At 45.6% G+C, this 22,247-nt stretch overlaps 1 protein-coding gene across 5 annotated transcripts in view; it reads right to left on the bottom strand.

Annotated features, from left to right (window-relative positions):
* HECW1 (HECT, C2 and WW domain containing E3 ubiquitin protein ligase 1) overlaps positions 1-22,247 on the bottom strand; it is a 317,358-nt gene that overhangs the window by 96,759 nt on the left and 198,352 nt on the right. For 4 of the 5 annotated variants that reach the window (XM_078152039.1, XM_020964420.2, XM_020964419.2 and 1 more), the window contains one exon: positions 16,338-16,432. In XM_078152039.1, coding sequence (XP_078008165.1) covers positions 16,338-16,432 — 95 coding nt within the window. Of the gene's footprint in view, positions 1-4,826; positions 5,218-16,337; positions 16,433-22,247 lie in introns of those variants that run through there. The other variant, XM_020964422.2, reaches the window with a different exon arrangement.

Consider the following 22,247-nt stretch of genomic DNA (forward strand, 5'->3'; position numbering starts at 1 on the left):
TCTAATCTTGTATTGACTTATCTGTGTATATGTATTCTCCTTTGGATAGACTGTAAGCCCAGGGAGGGTAGGGACCTCAGCAATTCCATCTAGGGTTCCCCAGCACCCAGCATGATGTGGGGTACAATAAACAGCTCAGTAAATGCTTGCCTAACCCAGTTCCTATTCACAAGGAGCAGATGTGTAGGTAGTGACATCCAGAGAAAGCGAAGATGCCTGGAGTTGAGAAGAGGAGGGTCTCGGACAGGGCCCAGCCAGGAGCCAAGGACACTGGATCCTAGAGTACTGGGGAGTGTAGGAAGCCTGGAAAGGTAGGAGGGGCCATGGTAGGAAGGGCTTTGAATGCAAATAGGATTTTGTATTTTATCCTGGGCGTGATTTGAATTCAGGACTCATTCAGGATTTTGCACAAATGTTTGCTAAGGCTGTTGTTTTATTTTTTGTTCTTGAAGAGGACCATGATATCACATGACATGCAAGTGAATTGGATTTAAGTGAGGGAGGGCTGTGCAAAATCACCAGCCTCACTTTATCCTCTACAGCCATCTGGGTCCAGTGGTGAGGTACAGATCAGAACAACTGGAGATGGCCCTGGATGCAGAGGGGGACCTTGGCCTTTTTAAGCTAAGGTCTTTAACAATTCTCTGTTTGACTGAGGCAACACCTATTCAGTGATTAAGGAGAGGTAAGAAATGGGGCAGAGAATGTCCTCTTTTACCTAGTTAAAAAAATATGCTTCTCTTGAGTCTGGTATTTGAAAATCAAATTTTCTGTTCAGTTGTGATCTTTTCATCAGGAAATTTTGAAAGTCTTCTGCTTCATTGAATGTCCATCTCCTCCCTTGAAAGATTATGCTCAATTTTGCTGGGTAGTTGATTCTTGGTTGTAATCTGAGCTCCTTTGCCTTTTAGAATATCATGTTCCAAGCCCTTTGATCCTTTAATGTAGAAATCATGTGTAATCCTGTGTAATCCTGACTGTGATTCCTTGATATTGAAATTTTTTTCTGGTTGCTTGCAGTATTTTCTCCTTGACCTGATGATTCTGGAATGTGGCTACAATATTCTCTGGAGTTTTCATTTTGGGGTCTCTTTCAGGTGATGATTGGTGTAGTCTTTCAATGATTATTTTACCCTCTGCTTCTAGGATATCAGGACAGTTTTCCTTCATAATTTCTTGAAAGACGTTGTCCAGGCTCTTTTTTTGATCTTGGCTTTTGAGTAGTCTAATAATTCTTAAATTATTTCTCCTAGATCTATTTTCCAGATTTTTTGTTTTTCCAATGAGGCATTTTACATTTTCTTCTATTTTTTTTTCATTTTTGGTTTTGTTTGACTGATCCTTGATGTCTCAGAGTCACGAACTTCTATTTGCCCAATTCTAATTTTTAAGGAATTATTTTCTTCAGCTAGCTTTTGTACCTCCTTTTCCATTTGGCCAATTCTACTTTTTAAAGGGTTGTTTTCTTCAGCGGATTCACCCTGCCTCCCTCCCTCAATTTGGCAAATTGTATTTTTTTAAGGAATTGTTTTCTTCAGTCAATTTTTGTCCTTCCTTTTCTAAGCTGTTGACTCTTTCTTCCATAACTCTCATTTATTTTCCCAATTTTTCTTCTACCCCTCTGATTTTGAAAATCCTTTCAGAGGACTTCCAAGAAGGCTTTTGGACTTGAGACCAATTCATGTTCCCCTTTGAGGCTTCACATGTAGGCATTTTGACACTGTTACCCTCTTCTGAGTTTGTGCTTTGATCTTCCCTGTTGCCATAATAGCTTTCTATGGTCAGGGCTTTTTTCTGGTTTTCTTTTTTTGCTCGATTTTTAAGCCTATTTTGTGACTTTTAAATTCAGCTCTACTCCTAGGGCCCAGGGGTCACTGTTCTAGGCTTCTTGTGCTGGGGGCCAGGGGCCTGGTCACTGGCTTCCTATGCCAGGGCCCCGGTGCTGGCGACTTGCCCACTGCACAGGGGTAGCCTGGTCTAGTTGCACCTGATATGCTGGGCTGGAGAGCTCACAGCTGGTCTGCTGTGCCCCTAGCCCACTGAGCCAGGACCAAGGGGCCTCAGATGCTGTTCTGTGCTACAGCTAAGAGTCTCTCACTGGCTTGCCCAGATACCACCTAGGCTGGGCTGGGCTCCCCTTTTATTTAAGTAAGACACACTGTTCCTGAAGTCCTTCTAAGTTCTCTGAAGCTGGAAAATTGTTTTGCTGTGTCTTTTTGTAGGTCCTGTCACGTTGCTCCAGAATCAGTTTAAGGGCTTGATTTAACATTATTTCTGAGGGAAACTGGGGAGAGCTCAGGCAACTTCCCGGCTTCTCTCTGCCATCTTGGCCCATCCTCCACTCTCCATTCTCCCTTAGGATCCAGCTCTGACTCCCACCTCTGGTAATTATTGCCTGTGTGACCTTTGGCAAGTCACTTGACTTCCCTTGGCTTCAGTTTCCCCATCGATGAAATGAGGGGACTATGGCATCAATGGCCACTAAGTTCCTTCTAGTTCTGGACAATTGGTTGTTAAATTTTGTCAGTTCGGTCTCTCTGGGACAGCTAGGTGGTGCAGTAGATAGAGCACGGGCCCTGAAGTCAGGAGGACCTGAGTTCAAATCTGGCCTTAGACACATAACACTTACATGTGACTCTGGGCAAGTCACTTAACCCTATTGCCTGCGCCCCCCCCCAAAAAAAAAATCTGTCTCTCTAACAACTCTCACGTAGGTCTTCTTTTCTCCATATGTTTTGTGTATTTCTATGTATTCATTGTGTGTTTACATAGATTTAGAGCTGGAAGGGACCCAGAGGCCATTGAGTCCAACCCCCTCATTTTACAGATGAGGTAACTGAGGACTAGAGAAGTCTAAGTGATACAGGCGGCAAGTGGAAGGTCTAAGATTTAGACCTAGGCCCTCTGACTTCAAAGCCAGAGCATTTCTCCTACAGCAAGCTATTCCTTACCACAACCCCTCAGAAGGTAAGTTCCTTGAGGTAGATATAAATGTCAGCTATTATCACCTCCACCGCCAATCTCCCACATGAGGTTACTATCATCACACCCATTTTACAAATGAGGAAAACAGAGGCTGTAGGGGTCATGGGGAGGGGCAGGTACAGCAGCAGGGGGTATCCAGTTTTTCACCACTATGCTTGTCAAGAAAGAGAACCTGCCTACCCCTTGCCATTGTCTATTAACTCACACAGGGAATTTAAAAAGGATTCTTTTATGCTCTAACCCCCTAGAGTCCACGGCCAACCAGGGACATGGCTAAGGGCTGTACTTTGTCCTCTTCTGTACCCTGTCTCTCTTCTGTCTAGACTGGCCCTTTCCTCAGATGAATGACTCTGCTTTGGCATAGAAAGGAGCAAGGAGTAGACCTTGTTACTCAGACTTCCTGACCACTTTCATTTAACTCTTCCCATTTTGCTATGGGAAAACTGAGGCTTGGAAAGGTGAAGAGATCCACCCAAAGTCAAGTTAGGAGCCTTCCAAGAAAGGCGACCTTTCTTCATCCGACAATTGAATTTCTGAAGAGACAATAGTCATCTGTCATCTTATGCAGATAAGTCCCAAATCCATTTGTGTCTGCCACTTGGAGGTCTTAAAGAGAGATGGTAGAAATCCCCCATAATGGGATAAGGATCAGAGCAGGATTGGACAATCCCAACAAGTGGGAGTAGGCACCTTTTAGAAAGTTAATTTGGCAGACAAAGGATTCTATGAAAAGAGGAATTTTAGAGCTCGAGGCCCTCCCCGCCCCCATCTCCTCCACAGCCTACCCCTGGAGTCTTCAGGAAACCATGGCACTGGGCTGAATTCATTGTGAATACACGAAGGCAGCTTTTATGATGGGGACCTCGATGGAAATAGGCTTGGGGGAGGGCCATATTTAAGGGGAAAGTAATGACTTCTTATTTAGAGATACTGAGTTTCAGGTGTCTATGGGACATCCAGGAGATGTCCAGTGTGTGGCTGGAGCTCAGAAGAGAGCATAGAGCTGGACATATGGATTTGGGAATCAGATGATGGTGGAACAGAGATAGATGTAGGAGAGAAGAGATCCTGGGCAGGGCCCTGAGGGACACTCCCAATTTAGGAAGAATGAGGTGAATGGTGATCCAGCAAAGGACACGGAGAAACAAGTCAGATAGGTAGAAGAACTGAGAGAAAATTGTGTCATGGAAGCCAGGGAAGGAGAATGTCCAGAGGGAAAGAGAAGGACACAATAGCACTGAAAACTACAGAAAGGTCTAGGAGTATGAGGACTGAGAAAAGGCCCATAAATTGAGCTTTTAAGAGACTCTTGGTAACCTTACAGACAGCAGGTTCAGGAAAGCAATATCTCAGAGCCAAATCACAAGGAGTTGAGTTGAAGATGGATGTAAATATGCTGCTCATGTAACTGCAGATGACTTGCTTCAACGAGTCACATAAAGGTAAGCAGGAGATGTATGACTAGACAAGGTGGTGGCACTCAGTGAGATCAAAGAAAAGTGGGTAGTCTGAGAGCTGTCCTGATGGGCATGGGATGCTTAAAGACCTAGAGGAAGGTCTCCAGCAGGATGGGACATCCTGCCTCTTGAACATGGACAAGAATATTACTGGATGAGAAGATGGGGCTCCTTTGTATCTAAGAGATTAACCCAGTAACAAACACAGATACACACTCCATGTGTGTTCTATACAGGCAGGTCCACTCCAGATGGCTCCATTTATAGGTCTATGGCTGAAATGGCGTCTTTTCAAACAGACCACTTAAAGTGGCAGAGCTGTACAAATTTATCATATTTTCCCACAGCTGCCCACACAAAGGTACGTATGAAAGTTCTACTGACCTGCTCTGGGAAGTAGCCCCCTTCTGGGCATGCCATGGTTGTTCCTCCTTCACGATCCCCCTGGCCAGCATCACCACTGGAGAAACTCCCAGGAGCCCTGAGTAAGCCAGGAGTAGGCAAAGGCATCAGCTCACACTGGTGCCTCCAGCACTGAGGACTCCTAGCTTTCCCCCTGCAGTTGGATTAGCAAGCTTGGGGGCCTTAAATCCTTGGCAGCATGTCAGCAGACCATTCACTTAAGAGCTTCTGTTGCCTGGGGACCACTCCCTCCCCCAGGGTCATTCTGGATCAGGACCCCACTGGGACAAGATAGTTAAGACTGGGTTCTGAGTGTCTAGCAGCACTGGGATTCTAGTCGAGCTGGGTCCTAGTACCTTAAGAGGAGGACATGACAATTAACCACCCTCCCCCCACATCACCAGAGATATGGTTTTGGGAGCTGACATCTAATGATCTACTAAGAGTTAAGCATTAATTGTTCTCAAGAGCAGTAGGAGGTTTTCAGCTGAGCCAAGCTGGCATAGCCCCAAGCTATGGAAGGGGTCACAAGGTCTCCTGTGGAGACAACCTGGCCAGGATCACAGGAATAAAAGTAAAACAGCAGCAAGACCACTGGAAACACACCAGTCTCTTTTCAAGACAACTTCAACTGATCTGATGTTCTTCCTCCTTCACATCTCAGTCAATCTCTCTTCCCTCATCCATTATTAACAAGAGGTTAAAAAAGAAAGAAGGAGAGAGCAGCAAAATTAGGCCAAGTGTTACTTGGATGCTTAACACCAACACGCTTATTGGGGACCCAAGGCTGAGGATCAGAAAGACGAGAATTATAAGAAAATTTTAGGACGGGGACTCATGGGCCAGCTGGCCTGGTAAGCTATGGAGTCAAGACATGAGTAGAGGAAAGTGAAGCCAGAGCCAAGGTAGGGGACTGGAGATTGCAAAGAGGGCAGAGAATGGGTTTGGGAGGAGAGAGGGAGAAACAGAAAATGGGAGGAGTGGGGGTTATGCTCACATAGGAGAATTTCAGACTTTGTGATCTTGATGTTTCCTAAGATGGTAAGGCCTAAGGGATAGACACACCTGCGAGTGGCTGAGGTGGACCAGAGATGTAGGTCATAGGGAACAGAGGCAGTTGATGAACTGGAGGGCTTGGTTGTTGGAGGGGACATCTATGGAACGCATCTTTGGAAGGCCCCATCTGTGAAGACAAGTGGTTTGGCTTTGGGTTGAAGAGAAGCCTGAGGAGGTTGGTGAGCTCCTCAGGAAGACTTCTCTCTGAATACAGAATCCATTGTCAGGCTTAGTTGATGAGTTGGCTCATGTATCTGAACTACTTGTCTTTCTTTCCTCTCTTTTTGAAAAAAAATCTTTGTTAGAGTAGACAGCTTGCTGGGTAGGAGAAGAAGGAGAGCAATACAGGAAGGAAACTGATATAAAAACAAAAGTGTCATTATATTTTTTAAAAAGAAGGGAGCATGACTCTGAGGATGGCAGATGGCCTCACCAAGTTTCTGGATCAGGTGATAATAGATACATAGAGTGAACCTCAAAGAAGAGGCTGAGAAGTGATGGAAACAAGGGGAGAGCCCAGAAGAGACCATGGGGAGCAAAGATAATGCTGACACCTCCTTGTTGCCCAGTGTAAGTTGGGGGATGATGAGAGGGATCATGAGAGAGTAAGGTATTAACACTCAAGAGGGGATTGACCAGAGATGAAGTGACTCACAGAGAAAGTCACATTTCTATGAACACAAGAAGATAGAAGAAGGTATGAAGAACAGCTCAATTAATCAATCAGCAAACAGTGCCTACTATGTGCCACGTCTTGAGCTAGGTGCTGGGGAGAGAAAGGCAAAAATAAAGCTGGCCCTGCCTTCATGGAGCTTACATTCTACTAGGAGAGACAAATGGTATGTACATAGATATATGTGAGTCATAGAGACTTGAAGACAAAGAACTGGTTAACAAGGCTTCCAAGGAACAAAGGACAGTGGTGGGGAGAAGGCAGAGAAATTGGCATTGGTCCAAGAGATCAATGTTGATGATAACTGGGCTGGAGAGATGTGGTAAAGGAGGCCTCTATAGCCCTAGGCATCTGTACTGGGGGGACACTGCTCATTATTCTCTGGCTTTCCATTCGACACCCCTGACCATGGGCCAGCTGCCCAAATGGCCTCGTGATTTTCAGCTAACCCTAATGCTGGGAAGCTTTTGCCTAAAACATGACTGCTAGACAGGACAAATGTGTCCCTTGATAGGAGAATGGCTTGGAGTTTAGAGGGAAGAGAGCTGCAGGTGTTGGGGAGGCAGCAGGCTACACACTTGATCTGGGGGCTTCCTGCCGGGGAGACAGGTAGTCAGGTGCTCTCCTTCCCTTTTATTGCATCAAGTACAAGGGTCAGGTGTCCACAGTGCCACTGAAGAGCTGACCCTCAGTACTGCTTGGGGGAGGGAAGAGAGGCTCTGGGATGAAAACCAGAGACCCAGAAACTGGAGCACCATCTTGCTAGTGGGCAGCTTGCTGCCTTTTTGGGGAGGGAAGCAGAACATAGAGTTTCTGATCTATCATCAGTCACATGTCCTATTGATACGTACCCATTCATTCATTCAACAAACATTTGTTGAGGACTTACTATATGCCAGGCATGGTTCTGTGTAGTGAGGATACTACAAAGATGCAAATGAAGCCAACCCTGTGAGCAAGGAGCTTTTGACTAGTCTACCAGGGGGACAAAGTTCATCTCCAATTATTCTTGGAAACTCTCTTCTTGCCTCACTATCGACCATGTGGGGTGGGGACAGAACCTGGAGTTATATACAGCTGGAGACAAGTTTTCCTGTCCCCTCACCAAAAACAAACAAACAAACAAAGCTCCAAACCTCCAAACCATTTTCCTCTGTCTTCACCTTGTATGAATTTTTGTCAAGAAATGCATCCACATTCTGGTCTGTAAATGTTTCCAAAATGATTTCCAAACCCCAAGTAAACTGTGGGCCCTTTGATGTCCCTGATATAAATAAATTGATCATTCTGGGGCTTCTTCAGCAGAAATGTAGAAACTTCAGGATTTAAACCACTCAAGCTCTCACTAATTATCTGTCACCCAGAGGGTTTGGTGTGGCTTCCACTGATCAAACGCAATGCCTGGAATCCCTCCCTGGGGGGAGAACACTGAAAACCTCTTTGAAGACAGGAAATGAGCCAGAGGGGAATTCACAACTCCAGCTAATCTCTTCAGACTTCCTTGAGAATGGAGGAGGGCATCTCTGGGATTTGAGCAGGCTGAGCTTTTCAGAACATTGAACTGAGGTTTGGAAATTAAAATATGATACGAAGTGTTTAGAGATCTTTTGGAAATTATTCAATCAGCCCACCGTAGCGTGAGGGCTTAGCACACTGCCTGGCACATAGGAAGTGTTGAATATGTGCTCGTTGATGGATTGGGATGTAAAAGTCCTCCTCACCCCCTAGTTACCCCGTGCACCCAGGGCGAAGTTCTTCCTCACTTGTGTACCAGCGCTTTGCACACAGTAGATGTTCACTGAACCAAGGTGGAGGCAGTGTGGTCTAATGGAAAGAGCCAAGTACTTGGAGGCAGGGGACTTGTTTTTGTAGGCTGCTTTACTGTTCTTACTACCTATGTACTGTTCCCTTCCCTAAGCCTTGGTTTTCTCATCTATAAAATGGGAGGTTAGACATCATCATCATCATCAACACCACTACCACCACCACTATCATCATTGATCGTTATCCCAGGCTTATAAAGCACTTTACAACTTTATAAAACATCTTCACAACAACCCTGTGAGGTCAGCGCTATTTTCCCTATTTACAGAGGAAGAAACTGAGACCCAGAAAGGAGAAATAACTTGGTCATAGTAACATAGTAAAGATCTGAAGCAGGATTTGAGTTCAGGTCTCCCTGGTTCCAATGACAGTTCCTCTGAACTCTGTTAAGGCAGAATTATCATCTTTCCTGTGGTTCACATTTTTCATAGAAATTACTAGGAACTATTCCTGGGCTGGCAGAACATTCCCCCTCCCCCCCTTTTTACCCCTTATGTTATTTGTTACCAAGAGTAGCTAGCATCTGGTTCTCTATAGTGGTGTATTCATTTCGTTGAGATTAAAACCAAGGATATTTTTGGTGAGTGTTTTATTTTCTAGGCCTGGGTCAAATTAATCAACAAAAAAGCATTTGTTAAATGTCTACTGTGTGCCATGTACTATGAGAGGCAATAGGAATACGAAGACAAGAATGAAATATCCCAAATGAAAAAAGAAACACAAAGGAATTTGGTGGCTTAGAGCGAAACTTCAATAGAGTGAGGCACTGTGCTGGGATACAAAGATAAAAACACAGTGGTCTCTGCCCTCAAGGAGCTTAAGCTGTAATGGAAGAAAGATGCTTTAAATGAGATCAGGAGCAGGTGACCTGATGTGGCTGGTGGTAACAGCAGGGACCCAGATGCAGAATGCAGGGGTCATTCTGTTGACCACACTCTTCTCCCTCAGGCTCAGCAGGGGAGCAGAAGCTTTGTGCACTATTTGCCTGCCTCTTCCAGAACATGGAGTCATAGGGAGTCCAGCAGCTGCACAGAGAAGGAGCTGGCAGGGAAGGGGGGCCACTCTTCTGGGCCAGCATAAAAGGCCAGCTGGGAGCAGTTTTCTAACCTTTCTTGTCTGTCAGGAGCTGAGAAGTCTGCTTGTCTTATGTCCAGGAAAACCCAACTGAGACCAAAAGAAGCAGAATGTGGCTCTCCCCCTTTCCAGAGTAATTGTGTGCCTTACATGGGAGGATTATTTTTAAGCATTCTATTTTCATTATGGAGGAATCATTTTGATAGATTTGCATGTTTGTATTGAGCTGAAAATTTCCCTTGGTAATCCACGGGCTCGATAACTCTCAACTTACACTAAATTTATGAGATTGTCATTGAGCTGGGAATTTCCCTACAGTTCAGGTGCCCCATGGTTTCTGTTAAATCTTTTCCTCTCTTTTGTCCTCCTCCCCATCTTCTCTCTCTCTCTCTCTCTCTCTCTCTCTCCCTCTCTCTCTCTCTCTCTCTCTCTCTCTCTCTCTCTCTCTCTCTGTTTCTGTCTGTCTCTCTCTTTTTGCCTTCTGCCTCTGTCTCTGTGTGTGTGACTATCTGTCTTTTCCTTCCTCTACCTCTTTGCCTCTATTTCTCTGTCTCCATGTTTCTCCCTCCACTTTCTCTCCCTATCTCTCTATTTCCCTGTCTCTCTTCCCTGTCTCTCCATCTCTCTCTCCTCTCTTTCCATGTCTGTCTCTGTCTCTCTCTTTTTCTATCTCTCTCTCTCTCTCTCTCTCTCTCTCTCTCTCTCTCTCTCACACACACACACACCCCCCTATATTTACTAATTTTATAAGGTCCTGTTTCCTGGTGCTTTAAGTACCTATAACATCCCAGTAATTATGGCTCTCAAAGGTTTGGAGTAGAGCAGACTCAGTACCGCCTCCCCATACCATGACATCTCTGCCTTCCTTTGCCCTTTCTATTCTACACAGTTGTCCCTCCATGTCTTCTCCTCTGGTTACTGATGCCCACTGGTCCCCACTCCACACTACCTTTTGGTGATCTGGCTTCTTCTCCCAACTCCCAGGTGAAACCACACATTGTCTCCTCCTCTAGACCATGAGCTCCCAGAAGGCAGGGACTATTTGCATCTCCAGCACTAGGCAGAGTGCCCAGTACATAGTAGACAAAACAAGGGTGACAACCATTTATTAAATGCTTACTGTATCTGCTAAGTACTGGTGATGTGAAGACAAGCAAAAAGAAAGCCATGGTCTGCCCTCAAGAAGCTTAAATTCTAATGAGGGAAAACAATGTGCAAGTGGGAGCTGGATATCAGAGTCAAGGGAGATGCTAGTGTGGAAATCCAGACAGTTAGAAGCAGAGCAAGGATGGGAATCAAGTTTGACCAGCCCTGTCCCCTCTCCAAGGGCCCCAAGGACACACTAATGTGAGAAGGCTGTTGGCATGGTGGAAGAATATTCTGGGGTGAGAAGACAATAGGGAAGAATGGCCAGGAACCACTGAAAATGCTTGTTGACCAACTGACTTCCATTCTGCCTGTTTGCTAGAGTTTTGGACTTGGAGTTGGGAGGAGTCTACCTTCATTACCAACTTATTGGCTGTCTGTCCAGGAAAAAGACCATTTCTAAGCCAATTCTCTCCTCTATAAAATGGGAATGAGGCTGCCTCATTCCCAACAACAGGGTTGTTTTGAACAGAACAATTGTTCCATATATAAAACGCACTTCATAGACCAAAAATGCTGATTTTATTATTTCTCAGCTAATATCATTATTATCTGGTGAGGTCATTCCTCTCCTCAAGATGTTCAGTGGTTCCCAATTGCCCCCTGAGTGAACTTCAAACTCCTCTGTCTGACATTCAAAAACCATGAAAACAGGGAACCATCTTCTTTTTTGAGCCTTGCCTCTCATTGCATATGCATGGGCTCTATGCTCCTTTCCAACTGTACTCTTTGCCTCTGAACATGCTCTGTGCTCTCCCACCACCATACCTTTGCTTGGAAAGCCCTCCATCTCTATTATCACCCATTAAATTTCTTCTTCTTTTAACTGCACTTTGAATGCTGTGTACTTTGTGAGAGGGAGGGCAGTGGATCAATAACAACCTGGACTTTGGAACCTCACCAAGTACTCTTCTCAGTAGCTTTCCTGGGCAGTTGTCATGGAATGCTGTGGCTCTCTTGATTTGTGTTCTGTTCCTCTACTCAACTCTTTGAAAGCAGAGCATGGGGACAGATAAATGGTGCAGTGGATGGATCACCAGCCCTGGAGTCAGGAGGACCTGAGTTCAAATACGGCGTCAGACACTTACAAGCTGTGTGACCCTGGGCAAGTCGCTTAACCCTGATTGCCTCCCAAGAAAGGAAGGAAGGAAGAAAGCAGAGCATGTCTGTTATCTAAACCTCTAAACACTTCTCAAGATGTGCTATATTTAATGCAAGATTAATGATTATAGAACGGATGCATGAATAGTTTCATTAAGGTCCTATTATGTCTTCTGAGAGATGATTGGTTTACAATCCTTAACTCAATTCCCTCTGGACCAGCCTAATTTGGGGGCACATGAGGTTATCTTCAATAACCTTTAGGAAATCACAGAACTAATTTCAAATTCACAGTCTTTTTTACAAAGTGTAACATGACTCTTCTGGGCAAGTGTGGTGACTACACAAAGATCCTCTTTTCATTGGTATGATCTTCATGCAGAGTAGCCTTTAGATGTAGGCAGAGTTGGCAGCTGCCTACATTGTGCCACCTCAGGGAGAGAGAGCCTCATTTATTTACCTTTTCCCCTGGTTGTTGTTCAATGCCTCCCACAAGGGCTAAGGTTTTAATTTTTTTTTTATCAGTCCCTTACTGGGAAGGCTCCCAGATCAGATTCTGATAGGGAGCAGACAAGAGAAGAGGAGGAGACTGGGTGCCTGTGACAGAGCCCACTTTGTTTCTATTCTCCATCCTGCAGGCCTGCACCAACTTTCTCCTCCTCTGATGCCTCATAATGGGGAGGGTGTGATCCTGGCCTCTCAAAGACCATGCTACTGGTGGAGTGCAAGCACGGGCAAGCTCTGATGCTGGGACCAAACAGCAGCTTCCATTTGGCATGCAGAGCCCTGTGCAGCCCAGGTCCTTCCAGGTTTCTTCCTCTGCTCCCTTCCATACATGCTGCATCCTAGCCATTCTTGCCATTTCTCACACCCACCATACCATCTCCCATCTCTGAGCCTTTGCCCTTAGCTGTCCCTCTATGCCCGGAATGCCCTCTTTTCTCACCTCCCCCTTTAAGAATCCTTGATTTCCTCTAGGACTCAGCTTACACTCCATCTTCTTTAAGGTGGTGCCTCTAGCTGCTAGCAACCTCACCTTTGAGGTTACCTTGTATTAACTCTACATATCTTCTGTTTACTGATTTATGTATATCTCTCTGCCTTTAGAATGGACATTTCCTGAGGACAGGAACTGCTTTTCTTTTTGTTTTCTTTTTTCTTTTTACCGCCAGAGTTTAGCACAATGCCTGACACAGACTGGGTGTTTAATAAATGCCTGTTGATTTATTGATTATATATTGGCCTAGTGATGATTTGCCTGTCTGCCTCTGAGAACCAGGATGGCTAAGTTTAGGTAGACACCTCACTAGCTGGCTGCCGGGGGATGAACAGGATGAAGGAAGGTGGGGCAGTTTGATCCACACTGCTGAAGAAATCACAAACCCCTGAAAGATCCAAGGGACCCTCTGGAACACTGGGCCCAGTGGCAGTCACATGGCAGGTTTGCCTAGTGCCCATGTCCTATAGTAGCAGTGTGCATCCTAGACTGTTAGCTTCCCAAGAAGCTTCCCATCAGTGATCTGAATTATTCCTAAACCACATCAGGAGACAGCAGTCCAAGGCCCCACATTCATTTTTATTCTATCCCACCCTAATGCTGGCATCCCCGGGGCTGCCCTAAGGTGTTCTGGGCCTTAGGCTATGGCTCATCCACAAGGATGGGGAAGGGGGTCAGCAGCAGCAACTCCAGTAGCTGGGTCTGGAGGTCAGGGCAGAATGGAGCTGGGACTGAGTGAGAGGAGCCTGTGGGACAGCTGTCCTGGTAGCTGCTTCTGTGGAGGGATTGGCTGAAAATCTGGGACTGCCCAGGGAAGAACTTAGAGGCACATAACCCGTGGGGGTCATGATTTAAAAAGAGAAATGGAAGCCATCAGAAGAATGGACATCAAATGCTTCACAAGGGATTCCCTAATCAGGAAGACAGGAAGAATTACTCAGGAGATTCCTGCCGTGCTTAGAGAAATAACCCCAAATATTTCAAGCTATGTATAGCATACATTATAGCAAGACGATGCCTAGGGAATTAGGAAAAGACAATGAATCAGCTTGGAGAGGAATCAGGACAAGTCCCTGTGACCAAATAAATGACAAAGAGCAGAGCCAGCAGACAGCATGGACCTTTTCTTTGTCAAAGAGCCGGTCCCAATTTTTTGATAAAAGCATCCTGGTCCACCAATATTTAACTGCTTTTCTGAAGACTCACCTTCACCCCAGTGAGGGTCCTCACAGTAGACTCTGTGCCCTGAATCACTGGGACTATCTGGGCCTGTGAAGTGAGAGGTGTGGTCTTGATGTGGTGCCGTCCAGCAGAAAGCTCAGACTTGGTCTGCTCAGCCCCAAAGGATAGAATCAGATGCAATAGTACACAGTGACAGAGGCACAGGCTTAGGCTTGCTATAAGGAAAATTGTTCCAGTGTGGAGTGGCCCCCTTTGGGAGGTAGTGAGTCTCCTGCCTGATGCCTTCAGGCAGAGACTGGATGGCTGCTTGCCAGTTGTAGGGGATTTTTAGTTCAGGTCTCATTGGTCCAGATCCCCCCCAACATTCCTCCCAGTTGTGGATTCTGCAGTTCTGAGATCTGGAGGCTATTCCCTGCTCAAACACCTCATCTTCCAATGTTACAAATGCTTCACAGACTTTTTCAGCATCTTGAGTTGGGGAGCCCCAAGGGCACATTCTTGGGCATCATGAATGAATCTCCTCAGGATGGGAATCATCTCTCTTTACAGAGAATGAGAGATCTGTAAAGTGCTCAGCACAGTGATGGGCACATAGTAGGTGCTTATCAAATGTTTGTCCCCTTCCCTCTTTACAAGAGGCCAAGGACTGCCTTCTGAGTACTGTGGCCACGTGGGGGGCTGGCTTCACTGATGGTATTCTTTTTGCTGATTTTTACCATTAGGATTCTTTTACAGGTATAATTGTGTGCAATATGGGTATGATGGATTGTGAAAAATAATAAGGTGGTAATAATAACTATTATCACAGCACAGCAGCTTGCCATAGAGGATGAAGAGCTTGCCCCAAAGCCAGAAAGGCCTGAGTTCAAGTCCCATCTCTGACAGCACTTAGCACAATGCCCAGCACATAGTAGGTGTTTAATAAATGTTTATTGATTGACATATGCTAGCTATGTGACTGGTGGTAAGTCACTTAACCTTTCAGTGATCTCTAAGCTCTCTAAGACTAAACTACAAGAGAAAGTGCCAACCTGCATTTGCAGAGGGAATTTCTTCACATAAGAGTTCCCTATACCAGTGTCATTGCCCAAGTCCAGTGTCATCCTAGCCCATGTGATGGGATTACAGTATAACAGAGTAGTAGATGCTCACTTATCAACTCCTTTCTCCTTACAATAGAATCAGAGACTTAGATCTGGAAGGCCTTTAGAGAAGATCTGGTCTGAATGACTCTCCTTTTACAACACTTTGAGAGTTCAAAGAGAAGAGACTTGTCCAAGGTCACACAAAGAATAAGTAATAGAGGAAGGTGGCTTGAGTGATGGAAGGTTCGCTGACTCCAAGTCTTGTGTTCTTTCCTCTGGACCAAGTCATCCCTGACTTTCATAGAATCTCATTGACCCCCATTGTCTCATTTCAGAGCCCTTAGAGGGAGACATTTTGGGCACCATAAGCCCCCGGTGCAGGTGAGGTAGCAGCTGAGGGCCAGAGAAGTCAATGGCTTGCCCATGGTCAGGCAGCTAGGAAGTGTTAGAGGCAGGATTCAGGGCTCTCTGACTCAAAGTCTAGTACCCTGCCCACCATGCTGTGCTGTCTCTAAGGGATCCTATAACAAGCTGGCATTGACATAAGGTTTCACAGTTTACAAAGCCCTTCACACCCAGGCTGGGTGACCGCTTGCTGGCCATGTTAAAGTCAGGATTCCTTTTGTATATGGGTCAGAGGAGAGGCCACTGAGCTAAGCTTCTTCCAACTCTCAGATCTGGTGACTCTGTGACATCCATGATCTCATTCACTATGATTCTAACCAGACCTAGATCACCCTTTGGAAACAAGACTGTTTATTAATGAGAGGAGCCATCATCCATAGGAAAAGGGAGGCACAGCTATGTAAAGGGTGGTGAATCTGATGAATATGGAATTATTTGTGGTGGTAGAGTTCTGGAAGCATCCAGCATACCCTGTTCATTGGCAGGACAGTCTTGGGGGGAGCTGCCCCTCCAAGCAATAGATAGCCTGGATACCTACATACAAAATTCAGTGGGCTTTTCAGAAGAGATACATTGGCCAATAACTCCAGGCCAAGCCCATGCCTGAGAGGAGGTAGAGGAAGGGAAGATTGGGAACAAGAAAGGTCTTTAAGACTTTAGGACAATTTGAAAGAAAAATACGTCTTGTAGGACTATACTCTATTTCTTGATGTTGGCTGAGATTCCCACTCTCTCCATAGTAAAGGCATTTCCCAACTGGTAAAACCACCAAAATGCTATTATTATTGTTGTTGTTATTCATTTTTAAAGAACAGGCTGGTTTTCTCCCAGCTCTCCCATGCTTGCGGCCGTTCAAATTTGAAAGAAACGTGAGAGGCAGAAAAAAGGACAAGAAAGAAGCTGAGCTAAGGTGGCTTGAAGGAGAGAAGGGGAGAGCAGGGGAGACTTACAGGAGCTGCTGAGTTCTTGACCGTTATGCTGGGGGTGGTCGCCCGCAGAGCCCCACTCACTCCATGGTAGTATTTGAAGCAAATCTTGGTTTCAGCTGCAAGAGAACAAAATGGCAGCTAAGATCAGAGGTCCTAGTGCTGCTAGCCTTGGGTGTCAATTGGCATTTTTTTTTTAAAATAAGGAGTGGGTAAACTTCTCAATCATAGCACTTTGTCTCCCCCTGGTGGCCAGGTGAGGGCTCTGTAAGTGGGTATCACTGGTTGTCTTCCCACCCTGGCCCCATTCCCCGGGATCAGACCACAAGGGTGTTTGACAGTGAGAGTCCAAGGAAGGGAAGCCCAGGCACCTCTCTAGTTCCAGGAGAGAAGGTCAGTCTGCAGCATCTGCTCAGAGCTTAGGAAGACTGTCCTCCCTGTCCCAAGTATTTGACAGTCTTTTTTCCAGTCTCATTCCTTCTCAACTCTCTACTTCATTTGACAGTATTGACCAGTCAGTTAGTCAATAAACATTTATTAAGTGCCTATTATGTGCCAGGCATTGTGCTAAGCACTGAGGATACAAAGAAAGACAAAAGACAATCCCTGCCCTAAAAGAGCTCCCATTGTAATGGGTGGGGGGACAAATATGTTCAGAGAAGACAGAGATAGGATAAATCAGAAATAACCAATAGAGAGAAGGCACCAGAATTAAGAGGGATCAGGAGAGGCAGAAGCCAGGGAAGCCAGGAAATTCAGGAAGGGGGGGTGAACAGGGAGGGCATTCCAGGCATGGGGCACAGTCTATACAAATGCCGTGGGTCAGGAGATGCTGGGTTTTGTGTGAGGCAAAGCAAGGAGCCCGGTTGTTCCTGGAGCAAAGATCACTCCCTCCTTCTGCATATTCTGCTACTCTGGTTTTCTGCCGGTTTGCCTTCTACCTGCCTGGCTTCTCCTCAATCTCCTTTCTTTGTTCATCATCCACATCTCACCCCATTTACTGTCAATGTTCCCAAAGATTCTGCCTTAGATCCTCTTCTCTTTTCTCTTTTCTTTCTTGGCAACCCCCTTAGCTTCCATGGATGGAAATCTCATCTCTGTAAGATGACTCCACCAGATCATATATCCAGGCCCAGGCTCTCTCCTGAGCTTCAGTTCCTTCTCCCAGATCACCTATTGCACATTTCAAATGGGACATCCCAAAGACATCTGAAATTCAACATTTCTAAAACCGAACTCACAATCTTTCCCCCTAAACCTTCTCCTCTTTAATCTTTACCATTTCTAACAAAGGCACCACCATCCTTCCAACATCTTAGGTTATATATCTCAGTATATCTTCAAACACTGACCAGATATTGCTGTTTCTGCCTCAGCAGCTCTCCTATCTAAAGCCTTCCCCTCCCTCACACAGCTCTTACTCTCATTCAGGCATTTACCACCTCTCACCTACATGATTGCTACAGCCTCCTAACTTATCAGCCAGACTATAGATTCTCACTAGGGTCCATCAGCCACACTAATGGGAAAGTAATTTTCCCTAAGTGTAGATCTGACCACGTGACTCCCCCCCCCAACCAACATTAGTGGCTTTTAAAGATGAAAGACAAGCCTTTCTGTTTAGCTTGGAAAACTCCACCCAAGCTCACTTTCCCAGCACCATTGGACATTTCTCTTTCACATCCCCTGTGATCCAGCCACACAGGCCTTCTTTCTGCTCTGTCTCTCCTCCCTAGGCCTTTGTACTGGCTGTCTCTGATGCCAGGAATGCCCTCCCCTTTTCCCTCTGCCTCAGCATTCTCTCCTTCTCTCTCCTCCCAAGCACCATCTTCTGCATGAAGCCTGCCAGGGAACCTGACTCCCACTGTGCCCCTTGCAGTAAATGTCGTATTTATATGCATTTATTCACCTTAGACTTCTGCTATCTATATTTGTATCATTCTCATCTACCTGTTAGAATGGAAGCACACTGTGAGTAGGCATTGTGCCATTCTTTGTCCTTCTATCCCCAGTGCTTAGCAACATATTTGGTACCTAGTAGGTGCTTAATAGTAAACATAGCTTCTTAAGGTTTGCAAAGCTCCATAAAGCATTTATCATACTCAATCCTTACAACAACCCTGGGAGGTGGGTGCTGGGTTTTTTTTTTATATTTTACAGATGAGAAGACTGAGGCAGACTGAGGTTAGGTCACTTGCCTGGGGGCACACTACTACAAAGTATCTGAGGCAGTATTTGAACTCAGGTCTTCCTGACTCCAAGTCCAACATTCCAACTCCTGCACCACCTCAATGTCACCCAGCTACTTAGTAAACACTTATTGATTGATTGATTTCATGAATATTTTAACTGATGACTGTATGCTGTGCCATGAATAATTTTTATTATAGCAGCAGAGTCCCTGGCTCTAGAGGGGCCTGTCTTCAGGGCTATTTCCTACAGATAGATCCCAATGGTATTATCTCTGCCTGATCTAGGAAGGATAGAAAGAGTCAGATTGGGGTTACATTCTCTGGGGCTCTCAATGGGCATTCTCATGCCCAAGGTTTAACAGCAGGGGTAGTTCTGAAGCTGCAGTAGCTGAGAGGTGCCTGGAGGCTGGGATGACAAGGGAGCTTCAAGCTCCATTTTTTTTCAGTGACTTTATCATTCAGAGCTTTTCCTCCCACTTACCATGGCCAATTCAACTCAATTTCCTCTCATTTCACACTCCACGAGCCCCATTTCTAGTAGGGTAACCTGGCAACACCAGGTTTTAAACAGAATAAGATCATTTAGCATTTCAGACCTAGTATTCTATTCAGTTCTTTCCTTTTCCTCTCCTAGTCTGTGCCTGATAGAGAGGTGGTGGGAAGGAGGAGCTGGCCATCATCCCAGCCACCTCCCCCTGATCTTCCTCTAGCCATGCCTATGACTGACAGGAAGTCAGTGCTTTAGAGTTTCCAAAGAACTTTACATGTGCATTTCATTTGAGCCTTAAAACAGCCTTAGAACACAGAGGTTTTATTACTCCATTTGACATATAAGAAAGCTGAGGCTCAGTGTCCTAAAATGACTTGTCTGTGGCCACTCAGACAGTAAGTGTAGAAGGCCTTTCTGACTCTAAAACTGTATTAAAAGAAATTCTATCCACTATACAATGCTGATTTTTCTTTCTTCCATCCCTTCTTCCTCCCTTCCCTCCCTCCCTCATTTCCTTTCCTTTCCTTTCCTTTCCTTTCCTTTCCTTTCCTTTCCTTTCCTTTCCTTTCCTTTCCTTTCCTTTCCTTTCCTTTCCTTTCCTTTCCTTTCCTTTCCTTTCCTTTCCTTTCTTTCCTTTCCTTTCCTTTCCTTTCCTTTCCTTTCCTTTCCTTTCCTTTCCTTTCCTTTCCTTTCCTTTCCTTTCCTTTCCTTTCCTTTCCTTTCCTTTCCTTTCCTTTCCTTCTTTCCCTTCCCTTCCCTCCCCTCCCCTCCCCTCTCCTCTCTTCTCCTCTTCTTTCCTCTCCTCTCCTGTCCTTCCCCTTCCCCTTTCCTTTCCTCCTTTCCTTCCTTCCAAAAGTGAGTGATTGGTTCCTTCCTAAGTACAATTCAGTGGAAGACCCTCTATGGCAGGGGTATGAACATGCTGTTTTTCATAACAAATATTATATTCTTGCCAGGAGGAACTGTTTTAATCCTTGTATTTATACTTTCCACACAGTGCCTTGGCACATAGTAGGTGGCTCATAAATGCTTGTTGGTTGGCTGCTTGGCAAACATCCCAAAGGGCCCTCCCTGACATTTTATTGAAGGGAAACTCTTCTAAAAAGGCAGCTTTGCCTGTCATCTTCTGGACCTGTCAGAGGCAACAGAGGAGAGATGAGAGATAATGGTGTCCAGTGTTAGTGCTAGAAGGGAGCCCCAGAGGACAAAAGTCCAGTGCCCTTCCATCTGCTCACCCAGCCAGGGAAGGGGATGCCAAGCTGCAAAGTTTGCCGTGCATCTTATGCCCATGAGCGGATGGGAGGATTTCAGTGTTGGACACACTGCTGCACCTCCAACACTTCATTGCTGCATGACCCCAGCAGACCACAAATTACAGACAGTTTTCAGTTGCCACCAGTTGAAAGAGTTCCCCACAAGGACAAACTGACTAGCCTTTCACATATTGACAAATAGCATTTCTTTGACTGAACCGAAATCGCCCTCCTGCCACGAAAATCTGTTTTCTTTAATTACATCCTCATGATTCTATGGTTTCCCACTTAAACCAATTCCAAAGTTGTTAAGGCATTTATTAAGTCGTATCACCCCCAAGGTCCTTCCCTGACACCACCCGTAGCACACCAGGTTATCAGTGATGTTTGTGGGGCTGCTGCTTACTGAGCTGAATTCAAAGTCTGTGGCCAACGTGACCACGCTATGGAAATCTGTTTGTGGCCCTCAGTATTCCCTGCACTGGCTGGCGGCTGTTCCTCCTGGTGGGGAGTCTCACCCCAGCCCTTCCTCCAGAGCTACAAGTTGGTCCTTCCTGGAGTCGAATGGGGCATATCTGTGGGACCTCCCACAGGTCCCTCCCCTGTCTGGGTAATGCCTTGGTGTCCTCAGCTCTAAAATGAGGGGCAGCTAAGCCCCCTTTCAGCCCTGGATCAATGGGTCTAGAGTAAATATTAAGTTTATGGCATTTTCATCACTTTGAAAGGATCCTGCACAAAGTCCAGAGGAGTGTTTTTATTTCTGTCAGTGGTGCAATGGATAGAACTCTGGAACTGGTGTGAGGAAGACCTGAGTTCCAATCCAGCCTCAGATACTTATCAGCTGCATGACTCTGGGCAAGTCATTTAATATGTTTGCCTCAGTTTCCTCAGCTGTAAAATATGGAGAAAAACAGCCCCTCCCTGGCAAGGCTGTTGTGAAGATCAAATGAAGTGATATTTGTAGAGCACGTAGCATAGTGCCCAGTATACAGCAGGCACTATATAAATGCTTATTCCCTTCCCTTCCCATCAGGTGCTTGTTCTTGCCTCCTTCACAGGGAGCAAAGCCCATAATCAGACTGATTTCAGGCATGGTCTCTCAAGGAAGCCAGGGAGAGTCCCTTGAAGATGCTCAATCCTGGGGTCCCTGCTCTTCAGTGCAGGTGGAAGTGCACCTTATTACAAGTAGATATGTTCTGTTCAGTACACCACAGTCCCCTCCCTTGTCCAAAGGCATGAACAATAGCATGATTCCTTTGTCCATTCTGATGAACGGGACAATTCAGCTTGGCATTCAGTTCATCCCTAAAGGTGCCCCATAGGCATCGTCATTCCTCCCATACTCAGGGCACCTGACATAGGTGATGTTCAATAAATATTTTATCTAATAAATTAATAAAAATGAGTTGGAATGGTGAAATTCTGACTCTACGTGGAGATTTCCATGGAAACTGACAAGTCAACAGCTGAAACTCACTAATGAGCAGAAAAATCAAATGTGTCCCATGTCTTTAGGTCATGCTCACGTTACCTCATTGGAAATGTGAGGACAGCCTGTGTTACCCTGGAGGCCCTGCCTCACTGGCTTTGAGAAGGCATTGGGCATTTGCCACAACACTTTCCCTGACCTGCGGAAGTGATTGGCTGAGGTTCAGTTCTGTAATTAGGACTTAGTCAATGTAGATGCTGTCTCTTCCAAAAACATGCTTTTGCCTCTTTCTGCAGCCTATTGGCATCCCAGGTCTTTCCCACTGTTTCTGATTTTGTATCTTCCAGCCTCCACTCAGCTGTTTTTAGGAATATTCATCAAAGTTCTGGTTATCAGCACCTGTCCCTCCCATTCTGAAGCCTCCATATCTTCCACTGGACTTCTGGTTCTTCCACTATCAGCCAGATCTATTTCCAAGTCTGAGTGGTCATCATTTACTCTCTAATGAAAAAGCTTATGTCTCCTGAGTTCCCAAGACGGTGCCAATTTCCTGACTGTCAGCTTTGGCTT

This window comes from Phascolarctos cinereus, unplaced genomic scaffold (assembly GCF_003287225.1).
Source record: "Phascolarctos cinereus isolate Bilbo 61053 unplaced genomic scaffold, phaCin_HiC Scaffold_4;HRSCAF=312, whole genome shotgun sequence".
NCBI classification, from domain to species: domain Eukaryota; kingdom Metazoa; phylum Chordata; class Mammalia; order Diprotodontia; family Phascolarctidae; genus Phascolarctos; species Phascolarctos cinereus.